Raw genomic sequence first — 13,956 nt, 5'->3', positions numbered from 1 at the left:
AGGACGTGTAACGGGGCACCGAAATTCGGCCAGGGAAAGGAGAGAGGAATCAGACTAAGGACAAGAACTGCCAAACAGAACGCCGTCCGGAGGACGCTCGCTCTCCCCTCCCCACCCCCACCTCTCCCCCCTCCCACTCCCTCCTCCACCCCCCACAGCTCTCCCTCCCCGCCCGCGCCCACCGGCCCCGCCCACCCCGCTGCCGCCGATCCCGGCCCTCCGGCACCGCCCCGTACGTAAGCGGCACCGACCGCGGGAGGCCCCGGACCCCGCAGGAGCCGACCGCACGGCACAGCCGGGAGGAGCGGACAAGCCCGGCGCGCCGCCCGCCACCGCTCCGCCCTCACGGCCCGCCGCGTGACCGCGCGACTCGGCCGTCACCTGGGCAGGGCGGCCGCGGGGTGAAGCTGGCGGCCGCCATTTTGAGAAAGGGCACGGCAAGTTCAGAGCGGCGGGGAGGCGCGCTGAAGAGCGGTGAAGCCGTTGAGGAGCCATGTTGGCTGTGGGAACGCTGCCGGGCGGAGGCGGCGCGCTTGCAGCGCGGATGGACGGAGCTTCTAACAGTCTAAACTCTTCTAATTCGGTATTTGGTAAATGCTTCATTTACGTATATTGCGCACGTGCAGGCAGGTCGCGAGTCCTTGAAATTCAGAGATCCAAAATTCGTGTAAAAAAAAATGCAGTTAAGGCAAAGCGATGGCAAATGTATTTCTCAGACCTGGGGGAACGTCGTGCTGCTGGCAGCCGCTGCTTCAGCTCAGCCGGCGGCTTTTCCCTGTCGGACAAACAAGGCGAGTACACGAGCACTGTGAAATGAAATCGTACCTGGCTTCGGGCACCTGTTGCGATTCCGTTGGACAAAGGGCGCTCAGTGCTGCGAGTGCTGCGGCAGCTCGGTCACACCGTGGGCATTAGCTGGGAATTACACACAGCCTATTGAGCGCAAGTGGGCACGTGGAAATCGCCTGATAAACAGCGCGTGGCTGGAATTCAGCAGGAGGAGAACTTACACTGGTACCAGGCAACGAGGATGAGGGTGAAATCAAGATCTAAAGAATGTTTGAGTCCTTTTGGAGCTCCGTACGGCAGACCCGACCAATTTCAGTTTAAAGGGGAAGCTCTGAGTCAATGAGGTGAAAATTATTTACGTCCTACCGGGATGCGATGCTGGAGACGGAGCAGCCCGTGGCCTCGCTGGGTTTTTCTCTTGAGGACGGGGTTACACACACACCTACAGGACGCTCTCCTGCTGTGTCGTGGGGATCAGAGCAAACCCCATTGCTGTCTGAATTCGTAAACCACAGAGGTAAGGTTCCTCAGCACAGCTGGATCCACTCCTAGTCCCAGACGCGTTCAGGAGTTTGTGACTAAGGGATCCTACGTGCACAATCAAAGATATAATCAAAGATATAACCTTAGTGAAGCTGACAAAGCTCAAAGCAAACTATTAGTCACTTACTGAGGATCCGTACCAGCAAGGTGCCTTGACATCAAGGTGGAAAGGATCTCTGTGCAGGTGTGACATCAAGAGGCATCCCTGCTCAAGGGTGTAGGAATGGAATGTTGTTTCTGCATTAGATATTAAAAAGGGGGAACTGATCTGAAGAAGAAGAGCACAATGTACTTGTGTTTTGTAACTTGTCCTTAGAAATAGCTGATGTGAAAAAGTAGAAATACCATATATGTTAGTAACATACTTTAGAAATACAGTTGCTGAATTGTGTGATTAATTCTTGCTTGCAAAACTGCAATAGTTCTTAAATGTTCCAAATAGTATAGGTATAGTATTGTGGACTAGAAAGCACATTGTAGGGCTGTTCTGTTTGGATAAGAGACCCTCAGCAAAAGAAAAACAGACTTAACAAACATCAGAGAAGCCAGGGCCTCTACACAAGGCTGGATTGCCTTGCTCTGAGGGTAGGTTGGGTTGCAACAGGCAGGGATCAAGATACTCCCCCCTATCCTCCTTCCAAGCTTATCTCTATGCACGGGCGAGCAGATGTCCAGAAACAGTGACCGAGAGTTGAATGAGCAAGTGTGAGAACTTAACTAATTAGCGATATATGCTTAGCTAGTGTCCGTATGTTTAGTTGAGCGTCAGGAAGATTGTGAACCTGAAGTACTCAGCCAATGAGGAAGCAGGGGAGAAAGTGGTAAGTGTTGAGTTACAGGGCGTAAAAGATGTAACGCTGCTTTCTGCGTGCTCTCCTGCTTGCATGAGTGAGGGGAGGACAAGATAAGGGTTAACCATTGTATAGGAATGTGAGTAAGGAGAGGACAAGATAAGGGTTAACCATTCTATAGGAATGCAGGTAAGCAGGATGTGAGGCCAGCTAAGAAAAGAACATCTCGAAACTCCGTGGTAAACTTGAAGAAACATTACACAAGGAACGAGTCAGGATGGGATTACTTCTGTTGTGGACAATGAGCCTTCATCCCATGACCACCAGAAGGAGGCCCCCACTGCCCACGCGTGCAAGAGGGAGGGACCATATGCTGATGGGTTCTTGGAAATGTAATGAATACGTATACGAATGTTTTTCCAGGAAAATCATTGATTATGTATTAGTTCGGCCTCTATCTGTACCAAGCTTTTGCCCTACGTTGTGCAAGTTAGGAGGAACGATCTGCCTTGCACCCGGTGTCTGCGCAGCACTGATGAAAACATAGCTGCTTTCGTAACTACTTTGTGGTTACAGAGTTTGGTTCCGCACGACAGCGGGAGACCCGGCACTGCAATTGCAAATCAAATCTGCTTTATCAGAGAGACCATCCTGATAAATTATTTGCATATTTCCAAGCAAGGGGAGAGCTTGTCCTGCAGCTACGCAATACAATGCATTTCCATATCCACCCCTGTGCATAGTGTGCAGCATAGTTCTGAGTGCCTGATACGACCCAAGCAAAATCAATTTCTGTAGGTTATTAAAAAATAAAATAAAATTCTTTCCTTTAGTTTCTGCTCCCTGTTCCACTTATTTATGTTCTCCCTTGCTTCATATGTAACTTCCAAACGTGGCATTTTGCAGATAATACCTTTTCCCCCTTTCATCCTGTGATGGCTTCTGATGGTCCCTTGTTTCTCAGTTATAACAGTTGTCATGAGCCCATTCATGTAAGAATTTGGGACTGGAGTTTACTCCATGACTCTTACAATAGTTAGTGTCCCTAGTTGCTATCATGCAGACTGCAGCAATTTATAGCAGATAGATACAGTTACAGTATACACTCCTGAGGGGGGAGCAGGAATGTATGTATTGATGAACATAGATATGCTGTAGTAGATTAACAGGACTGGAGATGGCTGGATACACTTGGTTATTTTCCACATGGAGGACAGGGTTACACACACCCACACACAGACACACACCTACAGGACGCTCTCCTGCTGTGTCATGAGGATCAGAGCAAACCCCATTGCTGTCTGAACTCTTCAAACCACAGAGGTAAGGTTCCTCAGCACAGCTGGATCCACTCCTAGTCCCAGACGCGTTCAGGAGTTTGTGACTAAGGGATCCTACGTGCACAATCAAAGATATAACCTTAGTGAAGCTGAGAAAGCAAAGGATCTCTGTGCAGGTGTGACCTCGAGGCATCCCTGCTCAAGAACAGAGCTTGTCCTGCAGCCTGCTGCTGTGCAGGAGAGCTTAAGAGGTGCTTGTGCTGCTCTCTATTTTGGTGGCAAGATGATTGACCCATTGCTGTGCTTTGTTTTTAGGCACATGCTCAATTGGCCCTCAGCTGTTGAGCCAGAGGTCTGCTGTGAGTTCTTTCAGCGTCCCAGTTTGAGACGGTTTTGTGATTGCTAACCTGATTTAGCCAGGAGTGTTGCTCACTGTATTCCTGTGCCAGGCTGAGGGAGGAAGGTGGGAGAAAGGAAGAAAGAAAGGGAGAGAAGGGAGCGCACCATCATACTGGCTTTGCTGGGAAGGAAGCCTGGTAAGAGCAGTGCTGCTGGTCTGAGTCCCAGCTGGCTTTTACCCCTAGGCGGTGCCCTGCAGGTGGGCTGGTGAGGGTTTGGCAGGGATTGCTGCATTCCCTCACACCTCTCCTGCCTTTTGTTCCTCTTGTCCCAGCAGTTTAACATCTGCCTGCAGCAGAGCAGCAACTGGCCACAGCATGTCGATCTCAGGCAGGGGCTTGGGGAAGCAGCCAGGAGAGGGCAAGGAGCAAGAGATGGGAGTGCAGGGTGAGAGTGAGGTGTCCTCAGCCATCGTCTGTGTGCTGGGAACAAAGAAGCCGCAGGGACGGGAGTTTCTCTCCTCTCCAAGCTGCTTCCCTGGGCCTTGGCTGTTCCCGGCAAGGAGCACTTGCAGGAGCCTGTACCTTTTGCAGAGGTGGCCGTGTATTTCAGCAGGGAGGAGTGGGCCCCACGTCATTTTCAGAGACGCCAAAGGCGTGCTGGGCTCCAAAGGAAGTCGGTATGTGTTGGGCCAGTGTCATTCAGAATTGAAACAGGGACACGCTGACATGCACCAGAGTGGGCTCATGCTTGACATCTTGTAAACAGGGTTGAAAAGAAACCTCAAAATAAACACACGCAGCCTTTGTAAACCGTCCCCTCCAAAATCAACACATTTTGCACAGCCAGAGGTGCCTTCCCAGTCTTCTGCCTGTTGGCAGTTTTACTTCCTCTGTTTTTTTTCAGATCACAGCAGAGTGAGTCTGCGTGCGTCAGTGGAAGAGCTGCCTTCGGGGAGGTGCAGATGCAGTCAGCCGTTGTGGAATTCATCTTGAACCTCTCAGATGTCCTCTTCCGCTCCAAATCCAGCCCGCTCATTGGAGATAGAGCGAGTGAATGTCTTCCTCCATTAGCTTTAGCTTGATCAGACACCTTGATCAAGTTCAGATCTCCCCCAAGGTACTTGACATATGCTTCTACTGTCGAGGAGACAACAGACTTCTGGGCTGATACAAGAATATGGCAAATGTGGCTACCAGTATCTTTCCGGGAAGCCAGGGATGCTCTACGAGAACACATAGCTGAAAGTTTGGCTGCTGCTGTTAGATCCTCACATTGACAGGCTGTACAGAGTAACTTAAATCCGTCCCCCTACTCTCTCTTTTCTTTCTAAAATCACTTTCTTCAGTGCTTCTGTGTGCTTTTGCACTTGAGCTATCTTGCAGTACGACACAATGCATGATCCGTTGATCCTTACAAGCATCTTAGAAGACAAATAGCAAGCAGCAGATTTAAAGAAAGCTCTTGGTATTCATTAGCGTTGATGCTGAGAAACAGAGTCTTGCACTTAATGTGAGATACTCTGACAGCTGCTTTCCTGGTTGTTTCTTCTGCGCAGCGTCTATAGGTTAATCAGCAGGGCTGTCCAGCTGCATGGCAAAGACTGCACCGGCCCTGCAGCTGTTGCCCAGTTCTCCGCCTGCACTGCAGAGTTGAGCTTAGGTGCTAAGAGTGAGGAAATAACTGCAACGTGTTTGTGCCCAGCCCTGGAACCTACAGCTTTCCTTGAGTAACTGCTAAGACCGGAAGCGCACCTGGTCCAGTGGAAAGAAACGGGCCTGCACCAGGAAGAAAGTTTCCTCTGCATGTTAGATGAGTAAGTGTGAAGAGCACAAGCAATTATTATTCCGAAGGAGCGCTGAGTTTGTTCCATCTACTTTGATACCCCGACCTTCCCATGAAATTTGCACAGTCACTGCAGTTATTGCCACTGGTGGAGTAGAGATAGCTGCTTTTCCAGAATATTTGCTGCTTCCCATTTGATACGAGCGTTGCTCTTCTTTGGATAGCACAGTTGCTGTAAGTCCAGCTTTTGTTCCTACTGGAAGGCAGTTCTTATGTCAGCAGGATGCAGGGGTTAACTTGGTTGAACAGGAACAGCCCACAGCAGGCTGAGCTCTACCAGGGGAAGATCGACATGCAAAGCACCTGAGCCATAAGATGATCCAGGCTGTAGAATGGAGCATATCACGTTGGCTCGTTGTTTAATGATTCAGACGTTCACGTTGTCTGCTTCCCCACAAGCAGAAGGGTCGGGGAATGTCACAGTGTATCAGCTAAGCTTGGCAATACTGCTGTGGCAAGGCAGCCCCTCTGAGCACAGCGTCTCAACCTGGGCCAGCCTTCAAGAGGGGACAGCATTCCCCAGCCTGCTTTAAGCCATCCCAAGTTGGTCTAGTTGGATGTCTGTGTACCATTTGGCCCGAAGCCTGGCTACTCAGGTACAGCTGACAAACACATGAGGCTGTGCACACATTACCCAGGAGCTGTGATGTTAAAGAGAGAAGTAGTAGGAATGGATCCAGCCAGGATGTTGATGTGAGGGGATGATACGCTTCCCTCCCACGCCTCTTATCGCACGAGAATGGCCTTATGAATGCCTGCTCTGTCGGCAGTGGCAAAGAAGGACCGCTCTGAGAGCAGACTCCTCGTGCTCACCTGCACTGCCCTGCAGCGAGAGGCTTCAGAGATCCTAGCAGCTGGCACTGTGAGCTACTTTGGTAGAAGTTTAAAGGTTTGTCTCCAAAACCAAGCACAGGCTGTAAGCAGGCCAAGAGCAAGACGCAGACCGTCGTGTGACAGCTTAGTTTTACCCTACTGATGATGTGTTGTTGTGCTAGTGATCCTGGCGTCCACCTGCACACTGGGTTGTAGCTGCTGCAGTCGCGTGCAGCATTTCCTGTTGCTGGATGCTGAGAGTGACCAAACCCAGACCTCATAAGAAGAAAACTGTCACTATCGTGACAATGTTTTGCATGCAGACGAAGCTGGATGCAAGCACGGCAGTGAAGGTTTCTGACGGACCTGTCCTCACTTTCTAGGAGTTTTGGTTGCTTGCTTAAATACAGTAAGCTGCTCTCAATTATGAGTATGTCCTTTGCCATAAACGTGCCTGTGACAAAGTGGTTATTTTGACATCATCCTCCAGAGACTATGATAACCAAGTCTTAGAAAAACACAGCACCGCCCCCAGAGCTATGATGGCCGTGCTGCTGCTTGCTGATTCTCGCTCTTATCTGTGGTTTTCCTTTACAGGATGCAGTTGTTAACTGTGGCCCAAGTCCCTGTGGGTTTCTTCTCCTCCCACAAAGCTGCTCACCCTGGAGGAGGCACAGGCACGGACACGAGGCCACAGCAGCTCTCCCGTTGTGTCAGACAGCAGAGAGATTGCAGTGGAAGAAGGCCCTGCAGCTTTCCAGGGGAAATTCCACACAGTCGTTGACTTTCCATCCAAAAGATGAAGAGGAGTTTCTTTTGCAGCATCTATCGTAATTGTTTGGGTGGGTTTTTTTTCCATTATTAGTAAGGCAAAACTCGCTGAAACTAAGTTGCCTTCACCACAGGTGAAGTGTTGTAGCAAACTTCCACTCACTTTGGACTCCATAGGAGGACTCAACTAACTTACAACTGCCTGATGGGCTCAGTTTAGCCACACAGTGGCTTCCTTTCCTGTTGGGCAGGTCACGAGGTGTACAAAGCCATCTGATGTCTATGCTTGCCTGTACTACCTGCACCTGGAAACATCGGGGTTTTCCAGATTTCAGGACCTCGTGCCTGAGATAAATTCCGGTTCTACTCAAAGCAGAGCTGTTGGACTGACTTGCCGTTTGCTAAGACTGGGAAGAGGCGGGGCTGCTGCAGCCCCAGCCCCACCTGACAGGGGTCTCTGTAGGGACGGGCTGCTGGCTTTGTTCCGGGCACTGCAGTGCTCTGTGACCAAGAATTACCACCAGGAGCTGTTCTACCGGCTGTGCCCACACCTCGCTGGCATATGTGGCTGAGAAGCCCGTGCACGTGGCCAGCCAGGAGCTGCTGCCCTTCTGACCACCTCACTCAATAACTCCTCTCTGCGTGGGTGCACATGCTGGAAGCTATTACTCAAGGAATAATACAAAGATAAGAAATAAGCACTAAACAGGGCTTATTGTCACGAGGTAACTAGACAAGAGGAATGAAAAAATGCATGCTGTATTTTGATTACAAATACGTAAGCACAAGCCCTGTGTGGGGCCTGGTTCAGCAGTTCAGCTTGCCTTGTGCACTTTGCCTGGTCGTAGGGAAAGTGGCAGGGTCTGATGCAGTGGCGGAGTTGTATGGACGCTGTGTTTGTTGCTCCGCATCCAAAAGTGCAGCAGTTTCTGGAGAGCCAGGTGGGACCTATAGGTGATGGTCCTCTCGCCACCGAGCGTCCAGTTGCCAGCAGTGGGTGAGTTCACTGGGACTTTGGGGATGGGAGGTGCCAGCCAGCAAGCCTTCAATTTCTGCGATTAAATTCAGGCTTGGAAGCGCGCTACGCTACGTGGGAAATACAGTTGGTGCAGGAAAGGGGATGTCCTTAGCCGAGGTACTGGCAAACTGAAGGAAAGCAGATGAAACTGGAGATCTATCAACAAAAATGTAAGCAGGTGACACTTGACTTGGCAGGTTTGTGGGAAGGTCAGCTTCCCCATGTTTGTATTTCAGCCATCACCCTCCATACCGGAGAGGCTTTCTTTGCTCGGCTTGCTTAATTGCAGCACGTTTCACATGCATGGATAGCCTGTGCGATAGCGCCCTTGATCCAGACCCCATTTCCACATTGCATCTCGTCCTCAATGGCCTGAGGTGTCGTGGGAGCACAGAGCTGTAAATATTTCCCTCTTGGGGTAGCTGAAGCACTATGAAAGTCTGCCAGGCGAAGCTGTGGCTGCTCCATCCCTGGAGGTGGATGGGGCTCTGGGCCGCATGACCGCGTGGGTGGCATCCCTGCCCACGGCAGTGGGGCTGGGGTTCTAAGCTCTTTACTGTCCCTTCCAACCCAAGGCATTCTATGAGTCTGCGTTTCCATGACGTAAGCACCCTGGTGCAGTGCATCACAAGAGCGGCAGCCCGCGGGGAGCCGCCACCCGGAATCTCGGAGCCGTGAGGTCACAATGCCCCGTCCTCTGACTGTGCTGTGCTGTGCCGCAGGCTTCGCTCTGTGCGACACTCACTGTGGCTGCAGCGGTGGTGTTGGAAGCATGGTGCGAGTGTGGGGGGCCATGGCCCCTGCCTGCCTTGTCCTCTTCCTCCTACTGATGGCCATGTGTTTCCGGGAGACCTGTGCTGCTCCGTGGCGAGCACCGGGAGCAGGTGGGTGGGCAGAAATGGGACCCAAACTGAGCAGCACTGGCGGCAAGAAGTCAGGCTGCGTCCCCACGGCCCTGTGCCACACTTCCCTGGGGCCTGCCTTCCACGGGGGTGGTGTTGGGCAGGGGGTGATGGGCAGCACCGCAGGAGCCGAGCGGAGCCCGTGGCAGCGCTGCTCCCCAGAGCCGGCTCCAGCCATGCCGGGCTGTGGCTCTGCTGCTTGCTGGCTGGAGCACAGCCTTCATCCTGGGAGATGTCCTGGGGAGAGCTCAGATGATGTGTGCTGGGAAAAGTGTGAGCATTTCTGCTCCAGGCTCGCGGTACTCCTGGTACCATAGATGAATGCCAGTTTCCAGCACGGAGCCCCGGCCCACAGCCCAGGGGAGGAGACAGGCGTGCTTTCCTCCAGTGCTTCAGCGTGACCTTCCTGGTCATTAGCGGCCTCCCAGGAAGAAAGCCCCGGGGGGCTGCATCTTCTTCCCTGCGGTCCGTGAGGGATGTGGCACACGGCTTGGGGAGAGTACTGTGTACGCTGCCAGTGCCAGCCTACAGGTCACCCTGGCCGCTCTGCAACTTTGGAGACCTGAGTCCTTCTCCCGTGCCGTTCCACGACCCACATCCAGTGACTGAGGGAGAAGGAGATCACACCATGCAATGGGAATTGCTCTCGTCTGTTCTTGATTCTAGATGATGCGCTTGGTGCTCCCTTTGCAAATGATCGTTTGGGTCCGGATTTTGTGGCTGTGCCTGTGGGGCAACCCAGAGGTAAGTTGTGTCTGTTAACTTGGAGGCAGAAACGTTCACGCTCTCCTAGTTTACTTGGGTGCAATTTTACTTAAGATCCTCTCAAGATCTTCCGAGCCTGTTTGTGCCTTGAAGGGCATGCACAGTGGAGGCGTGAGTATTTCTTTACTTGGAGAGCTGCCACATTTCAGTGGGAAGGTTACCGCTGCCCCTCCTCAGCTGAGAGAGCCCAGAGCTTTGTATTTGGGCCGTGGCATTCCCTGGCCCACCGCCAGAGCCTACAGGTCACTCAGGGAAAAGGAGGCCCCCACACGTGCTGGAAGCTCTCCTCACCTGTGTCTGATCACACTTGTGCCTGCAGGCCCTGCTGGTGAATCAACAGAAGAGGATCCTGTCTACGAGTCTGAGGGGGATGCTGGAGGTAAGTTACCAGGTTTCATTTCCTTTCTATTAGATGATATTTGGCTGGGATAGTTCAGCAAGGCAGTGACGTACGAAAGCCTAGGTTTCATCAGTCCGTGCAGTTGAGGTTAGAGCTGGGGTGAGCTCCAGGAGGGCGTTCCTCTGGGCAGTTCTGCACGGGGTTAGTTGTGTATGACGGTGGTGCTCCTGCAGGCAGCCAGGAACTGTTTCCAAGGTGCTCCTGTGCGGAAGGGAGAGAATAGTGTTGCGAAGGAATTCCCGGCATTAATTGCATCCTGTGTCATTCTGCCTGGAAGGATGTTTAATGGGAGTTGTTCTGTCCTGCGTTTGTTTGCAGATGTGACTGGAGCAGGCGATCCAGGATCCGCTCTGAGCTCTGGGCCCGAAACTCTGGAGGATGGCATGGGTAAGTCATGGCTTTGTAATTCCTGCGAGAGCTTTCATTGCCCATTTCAGTGCCGTTTCATGGCACGATCCCCCATATGCTCTGCTACTCAGTGATGCTGTAGTGTATGAGTGAAACTTTTCACGGGTCTCTGGTTGCAGAAGTGCCCCCATGGATGTCTTTGCCCGGTCGTTCGTTTCCTCCCGCGCTGGAGCCCAGCTGGAATCCCAGCGGTGAGTAGTTTGTCTTTACTGTCTCCGCTGACTCACCGCTGGTCTCCAAAACTTCATGCACGTGATATTTGACTTCGTACATTCTGTACAGGTCCGGAAAGAGGAAAGGATGAACCCAGAAGAGGAAGATACTCCCCGGGCTCATCCCGTCTCCTAAAGGATCTGCTGAAGGAAATGGAGAAGGCAGCGCGTGGTAGGTATACGTCAGTGTGTTCACCGTGAGACCTGGGAAGCTGAGGTCTGACGTTCATGTGTGGACAAGCCGTAGCCTGCACAGCAGGAAGGGATCGCGCAGAGCCATGCTGCGGTGGTGTTCCATGTAACGCCTTGCAGGCACTGTCGAGCACCAGAGATGGTCTGCTGCCACTCTGCATCCAGCCGAGACCCAGCGGCAGCTGCTCCCCCAGCACGACCATTACTTGTCAGAGCTGCTTTGTGTAGATGCTGGCACCCAGATGGCACACAGATGGCGAGTGCCGTGCTTCTGTTCATACAAAGCCCTCTGTGCAGCTGAGCAAGTTGAAGGCAGGAGGAGCATCCCAATCAGGGATGGCTGCCTTTGCTAATGCTGGAAATGAGCTGGAGACGCTGATTCTGAAGGTGCTTGTGCTGGAGCTTGAATTTCAGCCTGCAGATAGCTGGCTGTGGTGGGTGGAACGTGATGGGTGGTGACGCTCACAGCACAGGGTGTGAGGGCCTTGCGTAGGAGCTGATTCCTGAGGAGGCATGAGAGGGTCGGCACCCTCCAGTTCCTGGGAGGGCCCAAATGCCCTTGGGCAACGGAGGGGGTGACAGTGGATGCGGGGGGCTGGGACCAGCAGACTTTGCCTGAGCTCGGGATTGGAGTAGCTCAGTTCCCGATGAGAGCACATCACGTCCAAGCTTACTGTCCTGCTTTCCTTCTAAAGGAACTGACCAAGAAACTGAGCAGGATGCACTGCAGGAAGGCAGCCATCCCACACTGCCGGTCTCGGGCAGTGGAACGCAGGCAGCGCCAACAACTGGCATGCCAGGTAATTTCTGTCCCGCGCTCATCCAGCGTCACTAACCAGAGTCGCTGTGTGCCTGCAGGCTCTTGCTGCCTGCCCTTGCACACCAGGTCAGCAGCCAAACCTGGGCGTGTGAGCACAGAGCACGTGTAAAAGAAGCCAGGGATGGCTCTCTGAAAATGGCTGGCCTCAGTGGGGTGTGGAGAGTTGTTCCAGCGGCGTGCCAGAGAAGGTACTTGCAGACCTCTGTGACGCTGCTCAGCTCCCACCACTCGCAGTTCCCAGAGAGTTGTGAGCTTTGCCCTTTTGCAACAAAGCCACCCGAGGGCGATGAGCGGGGTCCTGTGTGGCAGGAGCCTGCCGGAGTGTTTCTCCCCTGGGCTGGCTCCGGCTGTGCCCTGCACTGGCTGCAGCCCGACCTTGAGCCCGGGGGGTGTCCTGCGGGAGAGCTCAGGACACGCGCGCTGGGGAAAGCGTGAGGGATTCTGCTCTGCAGTGCTCCCCACAGACAAAGCGCAGATCCCAGGGCACAGCCCTCGGCCCAGAGGAAGACACGGGTAGTGCCTGTGCAGCCTCTCCCTACCCAACGAGAGGTGGAAGCGATCCTACTTGTCCCCTGGTGCTTAGGCACCAGAGGCAGAGGCACCCGCTAGTGAAGCTCTCTTGGGTCCGTGAAGCACACTGAGAGATCATCTGTAGCGCAGGTGAAGGTAACGTGGGACATTGTCTCGTTTCTTCCAGGGATGAATGCCGGGAAAAGCACAGAGGCTGCTGTTCACAAATCTGTGCGGAAGCGCCACATCGCAGCCATGGTGATGTTCTCAGCTGTGCTGCTGTCTGCGCTGGTGCTGGCCTGTGGTGCTGTGATATGGATGTGCAAAAAATACCCGTGAGTTGGCTTTTCCCCAAAACACCTGATTGCTGCATTTGGCAACGAAGCATTTGTAGTGCCAGGATCCTGGACGGCCAAATCAGCTGCTGGCAGTACACTGCCAGGACTTACGTTGCCAAGTCTTTCAAGTTTCCGCTTATTTCCTGTCCGTGAGTAGTGCTTTCTGAAACTCCTTCTCACAGAGTGTGCAAGAGAGAAGAGAAAGCAGCAGAACCAGCTCATCCTGAGACCAATTAGGAGCGAGTTCCAACTGGAGGTGAGGGCAGAATGGAGCTGGGAGAGGCAACAAAAGAGACTCTTGCCCCATCCAACAAGAATCTCAGCAATAGTTCCGGTCCATTCCATTCTGCCATCCAAGAGGCCAAAGGTCTTCAAAGTCATCTGGAAGGCCTGGAGCGTGAACTCAGAGCCGCGAAAGAGGTCCACGGGTCAGCGGACGGCCCTGAAAGTGAGAGCGGAGAATCAGCAGCAGAGCTTTTGTCCTTCATCCTGCACTCTCCAGGACAAGTATCACCAATAATTTGAAGATTCTTAGCTCGCCATAGCTACAACCCTGTTGAGGGTCCTGATGAGGACCCAGAAAGCGAGCTTCCTCCGAGCACCGGACAATACGTTAACGTCTTTGGAGATGTGGATGAGGATGGCTGGTTCAGGGAGAGCTGACAGATGGCACGGGAGGACTGGTCCCTTCCAGTCTGGTTGCAGAGGTTTCAGATGATGAACTAGATACACCTCAAGTTCCTGACAGAATTCCTGCATTACTCCGTCTGCAAGACCAGCCCCTGCTCCACTCGATGTTCCGGTGGAGCGTGTGCAGGATGTGGATGAGCTCCTTCAAACCAAAACCAAAACCAACCAATTAAACACCCACAATAAAACAATCAAACAAACAAAAAACCCTACGCTGTTCTTTTTCTTGGATAAACGGCTGTTTACGAGGGTGGATAGTGATAGGACATGGAGGAGTGGTTTTAGACCGAGACAGGGGAGGATTAGGCTAGATATTAGGAGGAAGTTTTTTCACACAGAGGGTGGTGGAGCACTGGAGCAGGCTGCCCAAGGAGGTTGTGGATGCCCCATCCCCAGAAGCATTCAAGGCCAGGCTGGAGGTGGCTCTGGGCAGCCTGGGCTAGTGGTAGCCTGGTTGGTGACCCTACAAGTAGCAGGCGGGTTGAAAGTAGATGAGCACTGTGGTCCTTTTCAACCCAGGCCTTTATATG

At 52.8% G+C, this 13,956-nt stretch overlaps 1 protein-coding gene and 1 pseudogene across 16 annotated transcripts in view; one reads left to right on the top strand and one right to left on the bottom strand.

The window, feature by feature from the left end:
* The window catches only part of LOC149915102 (uncharacterized), a 21,635-nt pseudogene extending 20,460 nt beyond the window's left edge, over window positions 1-1,175 (bottom strand). The window contains exons 1-2 of the transcript XR_016459760.1: window positions 826-1,175; window positions 196-640 (exon numbers count right to left, since the gene is read on the bottom strand). The product of XR_016459760.1 is annotated as an uncharacterized LOC149915102 (transcript). The remainder of the gene's footprint in view (window positions 1-195; window positions 641-825) is intronic.
* Window positions 1,169-13,956, top strand: LOC149915101 (uncharacterized). Of its 15 annotated transcripts, none has more exons than XM_090124007.1 (12): window positions 3,719-3,939; window positions 4,649-4,794; window positions 6,998-7,242; window positions 8,912-9,073; window positions 9,758-9,835; window positions 10,176-10,235; window positions 10,575-10,643; window positions 10,784-10,855; window positions 10,947-11,048; window positions 11,764-11,868; window positions 12,586-12,733; window positions 12,919-13,955. In XM_090124007.1, exons 3-12 carry the CDS (start codon window positions 7,200-7,202, stop codon window positions 12,971-12,973), a joined length of 894 nt encoding a protein of 297 aa, XP_089980133.1. In that variant the 5' UTR covers window positions 3,719-3,939; window positions 4,649-4,794; window positions 6,998-7,199; the 3' UTR covers window positions 12,974-13,955. The 15 variants fall into 15 exon arrangements, with proteins under 15 accessions (XP_089980141.1, XP_089980133.1, XP_089980130.1 ...); XM_090124004.1 differs by having other exon boundaries at window positions 4,080-4,794; XM_090124006.1 differs by having other exon boundaries at window positions 4,077-4,794.

This window comes from Phasianus colchicus, chromosome 24 (assembly GCF_987193195.1).
Source record: "Phasianus colchicus chromosome 24, bPhaCol1.hap1.1, whole genome shotgun sequence".
NCBI classification, from domain to species: Eukaryota; Metazoa; Chordata; class Aves; order Galliformes; family Phasianidae; genus Phasianus; species Phasianus colchicus.
The sequence above is the reverse complement of the archived record's forward strand: the minus strand, read 5'-3'. Positions and strand labels throughout refer to the sequence as shown.

What these genes read in the sequence shown, in the direction of transcription:
- LOC149915101 (XM_090124007.1), top strand. Translation starts at nt 7,200, where the DNA reads ATGAAGAGGAGTTTCTTTTGCAGCATCTATCGTAATTGTTTGG. An exon ending in AACTCTGGAGGATGGCATGG is followed by an intron (nt 10,644 to 10,783) that starts GTAAGTCATGGC and finishes CTCTGGTTGCAG; the next exon opens with AAGTGCCCCCATGGATGTCT. An exon ending in GCCCAGCTGGAATCCCAGCG is followed by an intron (nt 10,856 to 10,946) that starts GTGAGTAGTTTG and finishes CATTCTGTACAG; the next exon opens with GTCCGGAAAGAGGAAAGGAT.